General features: G+C 37.3%; 1 protein-coding gene across 2 annotated transcripts in view; it reads left to right on the top strand.

Moving 5' to 3' along the window:
• The first annotated feature begins 760 nt into the window (after positions 1-760).
• The window catches only part of ERO1A (endoplasmic reticulum oxidoreductase 1 alpha), a 62,342-nt gene continuing 43,531 nt past the window's right edge, over positions 761-19,571 (top strand). Inside the window, exons 1-4 of one of the 2 annotated variants that reach the window (XM_081047901.1) lie at positions 761-1,294; positions 12,657-12,776; positions 13,609-13,692; positions 19,305-19,343. In XM_081047901.1, the coding sequence (XP_080904027.1) occupies positions 1,181-1,294; positions 12,657-12,776; positions 13,609-13,692; positions 19,305-19,343 (357 nt within the window). In that variant the 5' untranslated portion in view covers positions 761-1,180. The remainder of the gene's footprint in view (positions 1,295-12,656; positions 12,777-13,608; positions 13,693-19,304; positions 19,344-19,571) is intronic. The other variant, XM_081047902.1, reaches the window with a different exon arrangement.

The following is a 19,571-nucleotide window of genomic DNA, read 5'->3' as shown; positions in this document are numbered from 1 at the left end:
TTGGCTTGGCAGTGACAGACAGAGCATAGGCTAAGGGTTTTGAAGGAAGAAATATCTAAGTTTGAGTCTCACCTCTACTATGCCAGATGATTTTGAATAATGTATGTAAACTTTCTATGCTTATTTTTCTCAGCTAATAGAAGTGATACCTATTTTGAGCCTACCATGTTCTAATCTATTTTATTAAATGATGGTTTTGCTGTTTTAAAAAAGATAATTTGAAATATTTGAACTTTTAATGTATAAGATGTTAGAAAGCTTTCCAGTTTCACCTTAAAAATTTCTTCTTAAAAACAACAAAAAGCTGATAGACTAGTCCCATGGCTGGGAATCAGAGAACCTGGTTCTCTCCCTATGCAACTCCCTGTCCTGGCTCACATTATGTCACCTTACTGGGCCAGTTTGCTTCAACCTTTGCTGTCCCTTACCGAGACCCATATTTGACTATGAAATGTAGCTGGTTCATATAAAATACACACCAGACTTCAGAGATAAAAAGAAAAAAAGGTAAAATATGTATAATTAATACTGAGTATATTTTGAAATATTTTGCACATATCGGGTTACATAAAACATATTAAAATTAAGTTCATTTTTAAAAATTCTTTTCATGAAACTACTAGAAAATTTAAATTACATGTGCAGCCCTGGTCTAGATGACCACTAACATCGCTTTCGGCTTTAACACTCTTCCAGGGACATTGGGGACACGTAGTTCTTATCGTGAGATACGAAAGGATTGGTTCGGAGGAGGCGCGGTGGGGCGGGGCCCTGTAGGAAAACGCGGACCCCCCCGACTCGCTCTCGCAGCTGGAAGGACCCCCGATTCCGGCGCGAGCGCTGCGGGCGGGCCAGCCGGGCCTTCTCTGCAGACTCCCGGCGTTTCGGGGAACAGGGGCGCGGCGGAACCGGGAAGAGGACTCGTTCGTCAGCCTCACGCGCGGAGAAGGAAGCCGACCCACGGCCCCGGGCGGCCGGCGCGGGCTCCTCCGCACGTCCGCAGGCTCCACCGGGCGGTGGCGGCTGCTGAGAGGCTGGAGAGCCGAGGGCGGGCCTGGGAGGCGGCCCGGAGGTGGGGCGTCAGCGGGGGCCGCAGGCGCGGGCTTCGTCTGCAGACGCGCGGCCTGCGCCCGAGTGCCGGCTTCTCCGGGGGGCAAGGCGACGAGGGGCAAGAGCGGCTATGGGCTGCCACTGGGGCTTCCTGATCGGCCTCCTGGGGGCTGTGTGGCTGCTCCGCTCCGGCCACAGCGAGCAGCCGCCCCCGGAGACCGCGGCGCAGAGGTGCTTCTGTCAGGTGAGGGGGGTGCGAGGCCGTGCTGCCCATCCCGGGGCTCCCCGCCTCCGCCCTGCGCTGCGTCCCGCGCGCCCCGGCAGGTGAGGGGCTGGGGGACGTGGGGGAGGGCATCTTTGCGTCCGCACCGGCCCCGCGCGGAACCAGCCTCCCGTGTTTCTGCTCCCTGGCCGGGGCTGAGTTCTCTGCAGCTCGCCTGGGTGGGTGTGGACGGATCTCCCATCACTTCCTATCAGGCGTGGGACGAGAGGTGTGGGTGCACCGGTATGTTTTTACGTAGTTGACTTATGCACGTTTGTTGGTCTTCCCTATCAGGAGAGGGTGTGCGCAGTGTGCACGCACACTCAGTATTTGTCATTTCTGCAGAAGCTGGGTTTTTCTAACTTCTAACTTTTCCTGGAACTGTGTACGCTGTGCCTGTGCTGGGTGCCCTCGCCGGCCTGTCTGGCCAGGACAGGCTTGTGTGGGTTGGTGGGGGCTGCTGTCACGTCTCCTTGTCTGGCAGGAGAATGGCTTCCTGTGGCTTTTCTGTGTCTGAACCCAGTGCCTGGTGGGTGTCCCTGGGGTCGTGGCTGCCCTTTCGCTCCTTGCCGTGTGTGTCTTTACTGTAATGAGATTCTCTTACTGTGACATCCATATAACTGGTTTGAAATTGGGAGGATGATCCTTACTCCTCACTGCATGAATTTAATTACAGTGTATTAGGATCATTTCCTTCTGTTAGTAACAGATGAGCAAAAAATTAAAAAAGCTTCCAGGTTTCTGCATCTATAGTAGCTTGTATTTTAAAGTTATTACTGTTGAAATCATTGTTCGGTTGGCTTTTCTTTTGATAAAAATTACCCTTTATACAAAATCGAGGGTGAGCTTTGAAATTGTTCCTTTTAAGTGGATTTACTGTTCATTTATTATCAGAAATAACATTTTATGTGTATTGGGGCAATACTATTTCACAGAGGACAGAAACACTTTAAATATTACGAGAGGAAGAGATATCTTTTTCACTGTTTTATATCCTTGGATTTTGTTGGTTTGCTGAGTGATTTGGATTTGAAGTGTTATTTGGAAATGTGTTAGAGAAGTTGAAAGGAAGTTGCTGCTTTGCACCTAAGAGATTGAAAAGCTCCTTTACTTTCAGTATTGCAAATGGCACACATAAAAATGGTCATTTTTCTTTTGATTACAAATATAACACAAAGTTTAGACATTTAAAAAAGTTTAAATATTTAATAAGTAAAGTAGAAACAAGTGACTTTTTAAAAAGCTATTTAGGACTTCTGGTCAAGATGGCAGAGTAGGTAAATGCTGTGCTCTCCTCCTTTCACGACCACATCAAAATTACAACTAAATTATAGAACAACCACCCTTGAGAACCACCTGAAGACTAGCTGAACAGAACTCTTACAACTAAGGATAGAAAGAAGAAGCCACTTTGGGACTGGTAAGAGGGGTAGAGATGCAAAAATGGCTAGTCATACATCCATGTGTGGTAGTTAAAAATTGGGAGAGATATCTCAGTGGTGGAATCCTACCCCTGAGGAGCGAGGGGTCCCAGCCCCATACTGTGCTCCCCAGCCAGGAGCACCAATACTGGGAAGAGGAGTCCCCACAACATCCGGCTGTGAAAAACAGTGGGGATTCTGGCTGGGTGAGACGGAGGGCTGCTGGACTCCCAGGCATTCCTCTTAAAGAGTCTGAGCACAGACTTTGTCACTGACAGACCCACTTGCTCTGAGCTCCAGCTTGAAAAGCATATGGGGAGGAACTGAATATGGTGTCTGGGTGAGGGCTGGAGGGGCAGCTCTCTCTGCCATTTTATTCATTTGCCGAGACCTTCCCAAACCCAGCCTGTAGGCAAAGGCAGGTGTCAAATCTGAGTCTCCATAAAACTCACCCCATCCTGGTGATTGCCTGAGAATTTGCTCCCCCTAACTCGCTCCAAACCTCTTTCAGTGGTTGTTACTCACAAGTGGCTGGCTTTGGCACATGCTGTGGGCTTTCTTAAAATCTCTGAAAGGGCCACAAACCCCAAACAAGCAGTGGCTGGCCTTGGCATGCCCTGTACCTCTTGCCAAGCAGCTCTCATCCCAGCACTAGTGGAAGCCAGCCTCAGTTCACAGAATAGCATGCCCCAGGCACCTTCAAGCCCAACATAGGCAGCTACCAATCACGGATCACTTTGTAATTTCCACCAGGTGACCCTGGGCCAGGCACAGGCAGCAGCAGCCCCTCCCACAAGGCCCCAGAACCAACACACCCGATGACTGGCTTTAGACCATACCAGAGCACCACCCAATTAGCTCCATAAATGACAAACCCAAAAGGTGCACTCAACAGGTATCAGAGTCCCGCTACAGGAAATCCCATTCCATGAGTTCAGCTCCCACACACAGCTCATCTGCTGTAGTCATGGTCTGTCCTCACAGCCAGTCAGCCTGAGCCTCAAGTCCACCCACTTATGGGCCTACAGCCATCAAGGCTCAATTGCAATAGGAAGGCACACACAGCCCACACAAAGGACACTCCTGGAAGCACCCAGCTCAGGTGAACAGGGAGAATGTGCCACTGGACCCACAGGGTACCTACTACACAAGGCCACCCTGCCAAAGACTGGGAAACATAGCAGGTCTGTCTAATATATAGAAACAAACACAGGGAGGCAGTCAAAATGAGAAGACAAAGAAACATGTTCCAAATGAAAGAACAAGACAGAACTCCAGAAAAGGCACTAAACAAAATGGAGGCAAGCAATCTACCAGATGGAGAGTTCAAGATATTGGTTATAAGGATACTCAATGAACTTAAGGGGAGAATAGATGAACTCTATAAGATCTTCCACAAAGACATAGGAAACATAAAAGGCATAGATACCTCAAAAAACAACCATTTCTTTTAGAAATGAAGAATATAATAACTGCAATGAATACATTAGATGGAATCAATATCAGATTAGATGAAGCAGAAGATCGAATCGATGATTTGGAAGACAAAGTAGTGGAAAACACCAAATCGGAAAAGCAAAAAGAAAAAATAATAAAGAAAAAATAAGGATAGTTTAAGAGACCTCTAGGACATCATCAAACATAACAGTATTTGCATCCTAGGGGTACCAGAAGGAAAGGAGAGAGAGCAAGGAACTGAAAACCTACTTGAAGAAATAATGACCGAAAACTTTCCTGTCCCGTCAAAGGAAATAGATATACAAGCCTAGGAAGTGCAGAGTCCCAAGCAAGATGAGCCCAAGGAGGCCCACACCAAGACATATCATAATTAAAATGCTAAAGGTTAAAGACAAAGAGAAAATCTTAAAAGCAGGAAGAGAAAAGCAGTTAATTACCTACAAGGAATCTCCCATAAAACTGTCAGCTGATTTATCACCAGAAACTTTGCAGGTCAGAAGGGACTGGCATGAAATAGTCAAAGTGATGAAAATATAAGTTCCTACAACCAAGATTACTGCACCTGGCAAGGTTATCATTTATAATCGAAGGAAGAGCTTCACAGGCAAGAAAAACCTGAAGGAGTGAATAACTACCAAACTAGTATTACAAGAAGTGTTAAAGGGACTTTTTTAAGAAGAAAAAGAAAAAAATATGAATAATAAAATGGCAATGACTACATACCTATCGATAATTAGTTTAAATGTAAATGGATTAAATGCACCAATCAAAAGACATTGGGTGGCTGAATGGATAAGAAAACAAGACCCAGGTGTCCATCGATAGATATTTGGATAAAGAAGATGTGGTACATATATACAATGGAATATTACTTGGCCATAAAAAGAATGAAATTTTACCATTTGCAACAACATGGATAGACCCAGAGGGTATTATGCTAAGCAAAGTAAGTCAGACAGAAAGACAAATACCATATGATTTCACTTATATATTGAATCTGAAAAAAACAAACAAAAGAAATTAACAAACAAGACAGAAATCAACTCATAGATACAGAGAACAAACTGATGTTTGGGAGTAGAGTTGGGGAGCTGGGTGAAAAAGGTGAAAGGATTAAGAAGTACAAATTGGCAGTTACAAAATAGTCACAGGGTTGTACAGTAAAGCAGAGAGAATATAGTCAGTAATATTGTAATAACTATATATGTTGTCAGAGTGGTACTAGACTTATGAGGGAGATCACTTTGTAAGTTATCTAAATATCTAACCACTATACTGTACACTTGAAACTAATATAATATTGAATATCAACTGTAATTGAAAAATTAAAAATAATAAAAAAGTTAGTTTCACTCCCCCCAAAACAAAATAAAATAAGGTATTTAGTATTGAAAGATGATGTCCATTATAACATTTTAACAGCATGCTCGAAATTGGATAATGGGATAAAAGTACATGTTGAGCTTTCCGAGTTTCACTTTTTGCCCCCAATAACCTTTTCAAATACCTGACTAAAATATGGGAGCTTTAAAATTTTTTCATTTATTTTCTTTTTCTTCTGATTTATGTTTAAGCTTTTATTCCTCTGATAGTGTTTTCAAGATTTAAATAGTCTCCCAACTCAAAAATCTGTTAAACCTCTTTCTTTCTTTTAGAACTAGAGTGGCTATCTGTTTTTCTTTCCAGGGTCAACTTTATTTTTATTAGTTCTGGGTGTACAAAGCAATATAATAGTTGGACATTTACACCCCTCACAAAGTGATAAACCCTTGACCCCAATCTAATACCCCTCTGACATTGTATATAGCTGTTACTATACCATTGACTATATTCCCTATACTGTACTTCACATCTTTTCAGGGTCAACTTTTTTTTTTTTTTAAAGTATGCAAGCAGGGTTTATTAGTGATACATTCTTAGGAAAGAGAACAGGCCTAGCCCAGGTTGGGGAGAGGGAGAAATGGGGGGGGGGGTTGGAGGGAAGAGAGAGAGAGAGAGAATGTGGGCGAGAGAGTTGGCTCAAAAAAGTGCCTCAGGGTCAACTTTAAAAATTAATAAATTGAGGGTCACATACTAAAAAACAATTTTAAAAGAAATTTAAAATGATCTACTTAAATAAACTTGAGACCACAGATCATCAATTCTAATTCAATAAGTGAAACAAAAGTATACTTTAGTTCTGTTATGGTCAGTAATAGAAGGCATGGGGATAAGGGAAGAAAAGATAGTGATGAAGAGAAAAACGGAGACAAGCTTATAGATATACACAGAAAAGCAGAAGGAGAGAGAGATAAAGAAAAGAGATGGAGAAAGAAAAGATAAGGGGAGATGAATGGTTGAAAATATTTATTCAACAAACATTTATAAACACTGATAAGAGTGTTTGGAATACAAATATTACTATGGCGTTATCCCTGCCCCGAAGAGCTTACAGTTTAGTGAATAATACTCTTTGGGATTTGGGGAGAGGCAGGGACCCAGAGCGTTTAGAAAAACAAGTTAGTAAATAGTGTTAGAAACTAAATTAAAAACTAACATTTCACCTTATGTTTGGAAATACAAGTGAAAATCTTCTCTGGTTCTATTTGCAATATTCAATTACTGCAAAGTCCTGTTGATTCTGTTTTGTTAATACTTAGTCATATTTTTTTTCTCCCTTGCTATTTCCAGTCCTTCTTATACCTTCTTTGAGTTACTTACATAATAACCCCTCACCACATTTTTGCATGGCTACCTGGCTTGTAGTAGGGGTTCAGTTAAAAGCATGTCAGTTCTTATTTGAGCTACAGCAGCATGTAGTTACTTATTCAACCTTAGAAAATCAGTGAAGTAAAATGTACAAAGACCTACAAATAATCAGATTAAATTCAACAAACACTTAATTGAGACCTACAGTGAATGAGTTTTGAGAGATCAAAAAATGAATTAAGGGGCCGGCCCGGTGGCTCAGGCAGTTAGAGCTCCATGCTCCTAACTCCGAAGGCTGCCGGTTCGATTCCCACATGGGCCAGTGGGCTCTCAACAACAAAAAATAAAAAAATAAAAAAATAAAATAAAAAAAAATAACTTTAAGGAATGAAAATAAGAAAGAAAAAAAAATGAATTAAGAAAATTAAAAATTTAGTCCTAATTCTTGACACTCCAGAGTTCTCAGCTGGTATATAATTGGTATTCAGCAAGTATTAGGGAAATTATGATACAAGATGTGAACACTGCTAGCAGGAGTATAGTCTTCTAATTATTCTGCTTAGTGAACAAGCCATTTGCACGTTTTTCTGGAGTTGATCTTTCAGATGGTTTGGCTCCAAATGAATCTTTAAAGTTAGTTACTACATATGCCTGTTAGTTGACATTAAATCCTACTAAAAAACATTTTCACTGTATGTCGTTAAGGTCTTTTGGTAACAGTAGTGCTTTAGTATTATTTGCTGGAAATATGTGAATAATTGTCTGGGACTTGTAAATCTTCCTTATATATAAAGCCTCCCGTCCATTTTAAAAAATAATTCTATTAAAATTTTTTTTTTACACAGAAAATTGGACTTTTTTCCCTTTTGGTGTACAAGTCTATATATAGTTTGTGTAAACAACCCCCATAATCGGGCATCGTTCTTTCTTTAAACCAAAATACGTAGTACTTGTAGTATTTGTTATAATAGATATGGGCTTGAAGTAAATGAAGACTTTTCAGAGTTTCTTATTTCTCTTTCACAATTATTGCCTCATTATCTTTAATTAGAGTGAATTAATGTAACAGAACTTTAGTCCCCAACTCATGGAATCCCAGGATGCCTTTTTAAGAAATAACTTCAGAAATATTGAAGCTCAGATATGGAGGCAGTATGGACATCTTTTTCATTTAAATTAATTAGAAGCAAGCTTGCTAAAACATTTTGACTACATAGGAGTTCACAACCTTAATATGGCTAGTGCTGATAACACTCATATCCACTTATTTAAATGCAGCAAATCTCTATCAGGCTAATGAAAGGGAAGTAGCTCAGATAAACCAAAATGGCTTTTTGGAAAATGGATTATTTCTGGTTTGGAGTGCATTGTAAATACACTCCACATACATGTATTTTAGCAGATTTACCTGTCTAGTGTCTTGTTTAGGTCAATTTTAAAAATAGTTTTTAATTTTTAGAGTGGCTGGACCATGGAAGAAACACTTGATAATATGTTGGGTCATGGGTAGAGATATGCCCAGGATTAAAACTTAGAGGGATCTTTGAAACAGGTTGCACTGGAGAGATGTCCATTGACTCTGAGTGCTTGCTACATTCCAGGCTTTTCTGAAGAAAGCATGTGGAACAAAGAGTGTTTCACATTGTTGCTATACTTTGGGTCATTTAACAACAATTTAAAGTTATAGCAAGACCAAAACTTTAAAGCAGAAGTAGCTCTCAGCATTCATTCCATGTCCTTAGTATAGAATCTTTGGCGTTTTCATGCTTTTGTTACTGAATAAATACTTTTCATGTTCTTTTTTATGTTCACAAAACACGATAAACTTAAATACAACTAAATTTATTTGCCAAATAAAGTGTACTTTGAGCACTTTTAACAGGTATTTTGTGTTTCATATGACTATGAGGAATATATTCTTACAATGCTTTTGGAAAAAAGTGATAATGTGTGGAAGGACAAGAAGTTCTTGGTACACAAGGAAACTAGAGAGTTTTTGTTTTGTCTTTCATTGCAAACTAAAGGATACCTCTTACTAGAGAATAGTGAACAAGCAGCCAGTGTTATTTTCTTTTCTCTTGCCTTTTATACAGTACTTTGGTATTTGGTTCAAACCAATCAGAACCAACGGAGAAAGTAATAGAGGCTCCTCTCACAGCTGACTTTTGGTTATCTAGTTCAATGTCCCATTGGAATTACAGATGTAAGATTTTTGGAAAGTCTTTACTGCAAACTTGACCTATTATTTTTTTAAATTCATTAAAAAAATGTTTTAGTTTGCTTTGGGGAATAGTAAGATCTTTTTCACTGGAGACATTTAAGCCGGGGTAAAGTAATAATAATGATTAATGGTTACTGAGCATTTTACTTTACGTCATTTTATTTTAATATCAACATTGAGATGGAAACTATTATTTTTTTAAATTTTGTATTCAGATAAGAAACTGAGGCCTACAGAGGTTAAAAAATGTGGGTAAGGTCAACAACTAATAAGTAGTAGAGATGGGATTCAACCCTAGAAGGCCTGACTCCAGAGCCTGGATGTTACCATTGTGATTCACTGCCTCCTCCTTGAGGGTGTATAGGAGAGGATTCCTGTGTTGCTTGACAGGCTGCAATAGAAGGTCTTCAAAGTCTTTCCAACTCTTAAGAGACTAGGACTTTAAACAGGTGATGCTATGTCAGCCTACTTGGCCCTCATATCTACTACCATCCCTCGACAAGAGTCTTTGAATTGCCACCTGTTAGTTTGGGCCCCTACCCATGTCCTGAAGCCTAGAGCAGTAAGCTTCAATGTTAGCATGCATCAGTCACTTTGTGTATATGAGGGAGTGCATTTTTTAAAAGTTCAGATTTCTATGGTATGGCCAGAATTCTGTTTCACTTTGGGAGATAGGCGTAGTAGTCGTTCAGCAGCCTTCGTACATTCTGAAGGGCAGCATCAAGTCATCCTTGTTACAGATCAGCACCCATATTTTGGTCGTAGGTTAGGTAATATTGGGTCTATTAACTGGATTTCTACCTTAGTCTTTTCCTGAGACTATTCTGGCCACATTCCTGGTTCTCTAGTCTCTAGAACTGGGCCTGGAATCACACCTGCCAGACTTCCTGCCAGGGATCAGGTTCTCATACCTGCTGGCAGGTTTATCCAAACAGTTAGATGACTTAGATTTTTGTCTCTTTTGCTGGGCTTTCTCCATCTACTGAAACTCCTGCCACACCCCATTCTACCATTAGCTGTCCTATCTGTTGTAGTTGGAAATACCTCCTACTTAATTTCTAAGGTAAGTGGCAGAAGATTTTTAAGTCTACCATTGTCCTGCCTTCTCTCCCTTTGAGGTCTCTAGGCTTGAAGCCACCTCTGCTCAGGATGCATCTTGCATTCCTTTCTGGTTTGGGGCCTCTTACAGCTTCCTTCGTAATTAGTATGTGGATTGGTAGAAAGTTAGATGCAAAGGATTGTTGACCTCTGCTGCTTGCTTTCCTTACTCGGTGAGTGCATTCCTGCCACTTGAGCTTGTGTGGCCTGGGGCACTAAGTACCACCATAGGTGACATGGTAGTACATAGTTATGCTTAGATGGTGTGATACTGCGCTCTAGTGAATGATAATGTCAGTGGACAGCATTCATTCATTCATTCACCCACCCATTCCACAAAGAACTATTGATCATTCACCTTGTGCTTTCTAGAAGTACAGTGCGAAGTAGTGGGAATTCAGAGATGAACAAACATTATTTTTCTCTCAAGGATTTTAAACTCTAATAGGTGGGAGTCAAATAGTTCAATACAGTGAGAGGTAATTCTAATCTAAAGTAGGAGTATGTGGAATGTCATGGGAGCACGTAGGAGAGGCAAGTTGGATGAGTGATACTCCAGGGGCAGCTTCCCAAAAGATATGATGCCTGAGCTTGAGTGTTGAAGATAACATTTTTACCTTAAAATTGAATTCCTCAGGAGGAAAAATGGGTGGCTTTAAACCATTTCTCTCAAATTTTTTGTGTGTTTTTGTGACTTAATGACTGTCTGGCATGTGTCCCTTTGGCCTTAGCAGTCTTTGTGCCTGTTATTCTTTGTACAATAATTTGTCTGCAAGGGGAGAAAACAGTAGATATTTTATGTCCTTAGAAGTTCTGCTTGAAAGGCTCAAAAGGAAGAGGCGTGAAAAAAAATCAAATCATCTAGGTTAGAAGCACTTTTGTTTTGATGGTACCCACACTTACGGCTCTAAATTTATTGTACGCATATACTCAGTGATCATTTAACAGGAAACAAGGACATATTTGCATATGAAATGAAAATAGTTATTATAGTGACAAATATGTAGATCAGATTACTAGAAACTGAGTTAGTCCAAAACAAATAAGACAAGCAAATGGGTAAAAAAAAGCTTAGCTCTTGAATATTGCTGTCATCATCCTAAGTATTTTTATCTCTTAGGTGAAAAATTTTCATTACTGTTTTGTGATGCTCTGAAATTAAAGATAGTATAGGATTTTACCTATTCCAAAAGGAAAACATCTAAATTCAGTATTTCAATAAAGTATTGTTTCCTCCGTTACCATTAGATTAAAAAAATTGTTTTTTGTTGACAGCAAAGCAAAAGTTGTTTATAATGCAAATATACAGACCAAAGTATGATAAGGATCTCTTTTCTGCAGCATGCTGTATATATTTTTTTAATTCTATACTCTATTTTTTAAAAATCATGATGTGTTTGTTACTTACTTAAACCAATGTTTAATTCTGTTAGGTGTTTGCCTAACCCCAAATAAACATCTAAGAATTTTAGTTTCCCATTTGATAACATTATCTGATTATAATATGATTTTCCTTTGTATCTTGTATAGGTACATTTAATAGTTTGATTTAGTAAATAGAGTTAACACATTAGTTTTAAGCACTGAAAGATTAGGATTCACTTTGTGGACAGTTTGCCCCTTCAGTGTTGTTAATGATACGTAATTTCTGAGCATCATTTCAAACCTATAAAAATGGTCATGGCCCAATATTTGAGGGTTGTTAGATCTTTATAATGAATTACTATTTGTCTTATAAATTCAGTATCAATTCTTTTTATACGTTCAACAAGCTTGTCTCTGACCTACACATCCTATAGGAAACTACAATCAAGGAGAGACAGAGACAACTGAATTATAAGAATATAGACTCTCAGGAAAGCCAAGGATGGGAATACAAGTGGGCTTCAAGAAAGATGAGTGGAAGTGGGAGCTGGAAAACCTTAGGGAGTCTAGGTAGCATATGTTGTCTGTCTCTTATCTCTGCTTCTTTGTGTATCTTTTAAAATCTTTCTCTGCTAACTGGCTCATGTGTTCCTCAGTTCACATGATAGAATACGGGCCGAGTTTACTAGTTTACTGGTTTAGGCGAGACATCTCTCTCTCTTAGTCTCAGTTCCAGATTCCTGGAGAAGGGACCATGACCTGGTTTGGGTCAAATGCCCACTCCCTGTCAGGCTTGGTGGGCTGGGCTACAAAGTAGCTGCAGGGGATCAAATCTTTGGGTGTGGATGTGTCATTATGAGCTCAGTACACCCTACGAAAAAGATCCACTGCATTTCTCTAGGTCTATAGTAAGAGCAATAGCATTTCTAGATTATTGCTCTACTCTATCTCAGAATATTATATACTCAAAGATCTTTTGGGGAGGAAGGAGGATATGTTGTTTCTTGGGGGCTTTCATCATAACCACGTGAAGGAAAAGAACTCTGTTGCATCTAAGACATTTTGATTTAATATTTCATTTTCTTTGTAACAGGTTAGTGGTTACTTGGATGATTGTACCTGTGATGTTGAAACCATCGATAAATTTAATAACTACAGGCTTTTCCCAAGACTACAAAAACTTCTTGAGAGTGACTACTTTAGATATTACAAGGTATTTTTACTTTTTTGTATAAGGATACTTAAAGTTTAAATGGATAATTACATTTTCTTAGGCATTACTAAGCTTCAAAATTATGACTTGACATTAAAATTAATTAAAATTAAAATTACTTAAAATTGATCAAGGCTATGTTGGGAAAATTCAGTTCATAAGAGTGAACCATGTGGTTCTGAAACTACCCACTGGATACTTTTAATTTCAATAACTGAGTTTTGCACTCAAGAGTTAGAAACTAGTTGGTTAAACTGAAGTCAGAACAGAAACTATTATATGTATTGTTATCAAAATCGTGACTTGTTCATAATTTTCTAAAACATCAGATTTATCTCAAGTAATTAAAATAATTAAGTATTTTTGAGAAGCATGACTTTATTCGGACCTGTATTATTTTGACTAGTCACTTGTCATATTTTATCTTGAGATATCTACTGAAAGAGTTCAGAAAACCTGAACATTGGATTATGGAACTATAGTCTGAGTTCACAATTGTCTAACTGTTCTACTTTGTTAATTGTTACTTGCTTAAAATGAATTTGAGTTGCGCAAATTTGAGTTGATCTGAGCCACTTTGGCTCTTAGTTGCCATCTGTTTAGGGTTTGTTTAGTAGCAGTCTGTGTCTTTCTAACCAAGTCTACCAATTTACTTACATCAGCTACACATGTATATGTTATCACTGGAACTTGATAATTGGTAAATGAAAGAAATAGAATAATTGCAGCCAATATCACGACCAGGTTATAGCATCATAACTCAGCATCTGTCAATTATAATCTTTCTACATTTAGAGATTTTTAAAAACTTTTTTCTATTATTATTTTCCAGGTAAACTTGAAGAGGCCATGTCCTTTCTGGAATGATATCAACCAGTGTGGAAGAAGAGACTGTGCTGTGAAGCCTTGTCAGTTTGTAAGAACCATGTATATATACATTTAAATATTGTTACATCTTTTTTTCACGTAATTGCAACTTTTTATAAGGGGCCAATATAACTAAAGTAATATTTTAATCCTTAGGCTAAATATAATGTTAATATTTACATATTATTAAACTTGTCAATATAAAACCTATTTTGAATTATCCTGCCTTCATAATAGAATTTAAATTTTGTGGTTAGTATAATCCTTTTACTTATTAGTGAGATTAATACTAATACGACTTAGCAGCTATTTTTGACTTTATGATGGTGTGAAAGCAATACACATTCAGCAGAAACTGCTTTGAATTTAAAATTTTGATCTTTTGGCTAGTGATACACGGTGCCATACTCTCTTGTAATGCTGGCAGTGGCAGCAGGATGATTTTTGCCAAACTGCAGGCTAATGTAAATGTTCTCAGCATGTTTAAGGTCAGCTGGGCTAAGCTATGATGTTCTGTAGGGTAGGTGTATTCAATGCATTTTGACTTAATTATATTTTTCAACTTATGATGGGTTTATTAAGATACAACCCGATCGTAAGTCAAAGAGCATCTATAGTTCTTTAGGCTTGATATTGTTTTTCTTTTTATATCTTACCAGACCAAAGTTATGTTTATAATATAATAAAATGAAATTAACCAAGGTAGAAACAAAATTTCTCCCTTTTTTTTTTTCTAAGTGTATTATTTTTCTTGGATTTCCTTGAGTGGGGAAGGGTTGAACAAAATACCTGGTTTTATGTAGGAATTCTCAGAGGATTTAGATTTGAAGAATTCTATTCTAAAAGCAGAGAATTTTACACTTGTCAATGAAGTCTTTTTTTCCCCTTAAAAGTACATTTTTATTTTACTATTTTTATTGTAATAAAATATACATAACATAATATTTACCATTTTGAGTTGTGTAGTTCATTGGCATGATCATCACCATCATCCATTTCCCGAACTTCTTCCTCTTCTCAAAGTGAAACTTCATGCCCATTAAGCAATAATAACTTCCTATTCCCTCACCCCTCTAGGCCCTGGGAACCACTAGTCTGCTTTTTTCCCCTATGAATTTGACTATTCTAGATACCTCATATAAGGGGAATCATTATACTATTTGTCCTTTTGTGTCTGGCTTATTTCACTTATAATGTTTTCAAGGTTCTTCTGTACCATAGCATGTATTAGAATTTTATTTCTTTTTAAGGCTGAATAATATTCCACTGTATGTGTATACTATATTTTGTTTATCCATTTACCTGTTGATTGACTTTTGGATTTTTTCACCTTTTACCTATTGTGAATAGTGCTGCTGTGAACTTGGGTGTACGAATTTCTTTTGAATTCCTACTTTCAGTTTTTTGGCTATATACCCAGACCTAGAATTGCTGCATCATTTAGAAATTCTATCTTTAATTTTTTGAGGAATGCTATGCTGTCTTTCACAGGGGCACCATTCCCACCAGCAACGAACAAGGATTTCAATCCTCATCTTGACTAATACTTGCTATTTTCTGTGTTTTTTTTTTTGGATACGAGCCATCCAAATGGGTATAATGTGGTACTATAATTTTGAGCAGTTTATTTTTATGCATGTACAAGTGGCTAGATAGACCTGTATAACATGTGGAATTAAGGCAAATATAAAATATTATTTAAGGGTATTTTATCATTAGATGAATGAGAAGCATGTTTTTAGTTATATTACTCCTCATAGAAACAGTATTGAAGATTGAAGGATTAACTTATGTAACACCTTGTGTTACTATGATTAAAGCATAAACATATTATCAATTTACACGTTTCATTTTACTTCATAAGTTCTAGCACTTATATTTAGTAATAGGAAAAATAGTTGGGAAAATTAAAATTTACCAATAACTTATTCATTCGACTTACTAAAAATGCCAAAAATATGGTAGATACTTCATAAAGTCATTTCATTGCAATTATACATTAAATGGGCTATTATTAACATTAGCTGGAACAAGTATATAGTTTTACAATTATTACAAATTTGAATCTCATCTTGAAACAGCAATTATTTCTGGTTGTTGTTAATGAAGTATAGAATTAGGGGACGCCACCTTGAGAAGAAGATTGCAGGGGGCAGAAAACCTGAGAGATATTTAGTATCAAGTAATAGCTTATTGATTCCCAAGTGGACAGAATGAGGATGAGATCTATTTTATTGTACAATCTAGAGAAAACGAACAATTTTAGCATTTAACAAATGCTAAAAGATAGATGTTTATAACTTTGCTTGAACTCATTGAAATGCTAAGTAAAGAATCAGGTGAAATTTAGCAATTTGTAATGGGAAACTGAAACAGAATCTAGTAATTTCACCTGCAGAACTGGGGCGGACTGCCTTTCATGCCAGTAGTCTGCCTTTTCTTTGAGCTGGTCTCACAATGAAGAGAAAGCTTTTCCTTTAAAAAATAGTTAAATTATGTTTATCCACCAAAGTATATTAGTTTATAATTATACATATATATATAACACATATATATGTATAAAACATGTAAATAAAAGGATTATATTAACTACAAAATTTAAATTCTATAATATAGAATTTATTATTATATACATAATTCTGTATTATATACATGTATTATATACATTTATGTATTATATACATAATTCTATATATTATATACATAATTCATAATAGAATTTAAATACATAACATAAGTACATAAATACATAATAGAATTAAATACATAATAGAATTCAAATACATAACATAATTACATAAATACATAACATAATAGAATTAAATACATAACATACATAATTCATAATAATAAATATGTACATACTATATATGTGTATATACATATACATGGTGTGAGTAAAACAATACAGTGAAGGTTGAAATTAAAAAAAAAAATGTATTGGGCGGCCAATTGGCTCAGTAGTTAGAGTGCAGTGCTCATAACACCAAGGTCGCCGGTTCGATTCCCACATGGGCCAGTTAGCTGCACCTTCCACAACTAGATTGAAAATAATGACTTGACATGGAGCTGATGGATCTTGGAAAAATGCACTGTTCCCCAATACTCCATCCCCCCAAAAAGTTTTAAAAAATGTTATAGTAAAAGACACATTGCCATTAATCCTCCTCAAAATATTTCCCCCCTCGAAATACTCTCCCTTGCTTCAAACACACTTATTCCATCGTTCTTGCCACTTTCTGAAGCAGTTCTGGAAGTCCTCTTTCATGAATTTTTTTAAATTAGTTTCAGGTAAATAAAAACAATGTAATAGACATTTCACCCCTCACAAAGTGATAATCTCCCTCCCCCAAGATATTGCCCTTCTGATACTGTATATATATCTCTTACAATTCCATTGACTCTATTCCCTATGCTGTACTCCATATTCCGTGACTATATATATATTATAGTTGACATACAATATTATTCAGCTTTAGGTTCAGGTGTACAGTGCAGTCGTCAGCCACTTACACCATCCATGAAATGGTCTCCCTAATAAGACATGTGCCCATCTGACACCCTACAAAATCTTTACAACATTATTAATTGTGTTCCCCAAACTGTCTTTCATATCCCCATGGCAATATTGTAGTTACCAATTTGTGCTTTCTAATCCCCTCTCCTTCTTTAGTTGCGCTATCGTGGTTGCCTCAGTGTCCTGAATTGATTCAAAATGTTTACCTTTCATGGTCAGTTTGACTTTTGGGAAGAGCCAGAAGCCTCAAGGTGCCAGATTGGTGAATAAGGTGAATGAGAACACACCATAATGTTTTTATTTGACAGAAATTGCTGTACCAGAGCGATGTATGACATGGAGCCTTTCTGTTGTCACAAAATATGGTGAATGCTGCTGCCAAGTTCCATCCAATGGAAAGGCAGTGTCCTTCAACCTGCAAAATGGCGCTTCAAACCTTAGTAACAGTATGTGACAAGTTTCCACTTGTGTGGTGCAGTCAGTCGGGTGTGAGCTACTGTTTATAGAAGGTATGTTTTAAAGTGTGCGGTACATCATCCTCCATCATGACAACGCTCTGTGTCACACATTGCTTCTGGTGTATGGCAATTTCTGGCAGATAAAAACATTACAGTGTGTCTTCATCCACCTTATTCACCAGATCTGGCACCCTGCAATTTCTGGCTCTTCCCCAAAGTCAAAATGATTCAGGACATCGAGGCAGCCATGACAGCGCAACTAAAGACACTCACGAAAGAGGACTTCCAGGACTGCTTCAGAATATGGGAAGAACAATGGGATAAGTGTGTTTGAAGCAAGGAGGGGAACAATGGGATAAGTGTGTTTGAAGCAAATGTTTTCTAGGGGTATTAATGGCAATGAGTCTTTTACTGTAATACACTTTTTTAAATATAAACATTTACCATACTTTTGATCACACCTCATATGTACATGTATACACACACACACACACACACACACACACACACACACAGGTTGTTCTGTCTGTTTGGAGATCAATTCAATTAATGTATCAAACAAATTAAAATGGTGCTTATCTTTGGACCTAGCAATTCTACTAGGAACCATGTTTCCCTGAAAATAAGACCTAGCTGGACAATCAACTATAATATAACATGATATAATATAATATATAATACCTGATCTTATAGTAAAATAAGACCCAGTCTTATATTATATTATTATATTATATAAGACACGGTCTTATGTTATAGTAAAATAAGACCGGGTTTATATTAACTTTTGCTCCAAAAGATGCATTAGAGCTGATTGTCTGGCGAGGTCTTTTTTTCGGGGAAACACGGAATTTCACTACTAAAATAATTACATGTTGAAAGATAACTGTAAAGCAGTACTGAATTTTGTAAAGGTGTCGATTCTGCTGAAATTAGTCTGTAAATTTGGCATGGTTTATTATATGAAAAAAATAGAAAACATCTAAGTACCTGCCAGAAGAAGAATATACATTGACCCAGTTCAAAGTCTGAAAGGGTACACAATAAAGTGATTGTCTTTGTGTGGGTCCTTCACTTTGGGCAGGTGTACTTTAACTCAGGAATATGCATTGGGCACTGCAGTTTACAGAGTTCTCCCACATACATCATTATCTCTACTCACAGCATCACTTTGACAATAGACAGATAGGTCCTGTAGTTAATAAGTGACCAATGCATGACTAAAAACCATGACCATTTTCGTCTGAAAAGAACTAGAGCTTCTTTAAAAAAGGATTGATTTCAAGACTGGACCAAGAAATATGCCAAAAGAGCTTGGAATATCTTGTCGTAACATAAAACAAAAAGTGCTGCTAAAGATTACTGGGGTATTATCAAAATTACACAAGTGCAAATATCAAGTCAGTACTTAGTGGGTCCCCTAGTGGCCAAATGTAGACTAAGCATCAAAAGGAATAATAGCTAAGTAACTATTTACATTTCCATGTTGTAATATATGATCAGCAATCCATAGAATAATTTGTTGTTGAATTTTTTGTTTACTTGTAATAATATAAAAACTGCCTAACTATTCTCAGTTAAAAAAAATTGTTAACTTCAATAACTTTTTTTCCTCATAAATCATAGAAATTTAAAATATTTTTTAGAATATAGAATAAATATCATATAAAAGCATTTTTTCTTTTTCAGGATGAAGTTCCTGATGGGATTAAATCTGCAAGCTACAAGGTATGTACATATATTTATTAATATGTGTAGTATCTTGACAAAAAACTTGAATAACTTTTCTCTCGCCAGCTACTACTCCACTTTTCTGCTCCCCTTTAGAGTGAAACCCCTTGAGACTTATTTATGCTCAGTGGCTCCAGTCCTTTTGTTCAACCTTTTATTATGAAAAGCATGAAAGATAAATAAAAGTAAAGAAAAAAGCATGTACCCATCACCCAGCTTCAGCAA

The sequence above is a fragment of the Rhinolophus hipposideros genome, assembly GCF_964194185.1.
Source record: "Rhinolophus hipposideros genome assembly, chromosome: 5".
NCBI classification, from domain to species: domain Eukaryota; kingdom Metazoa; phylum Chordata; class Mammalia; order Chiroptera; family Rhinolophidae; genus Rhinolophus; species Rhinolophus hipposideros.
This window is presented reverse-complemented; position numbering and strand designations above follow the sequence as displayed.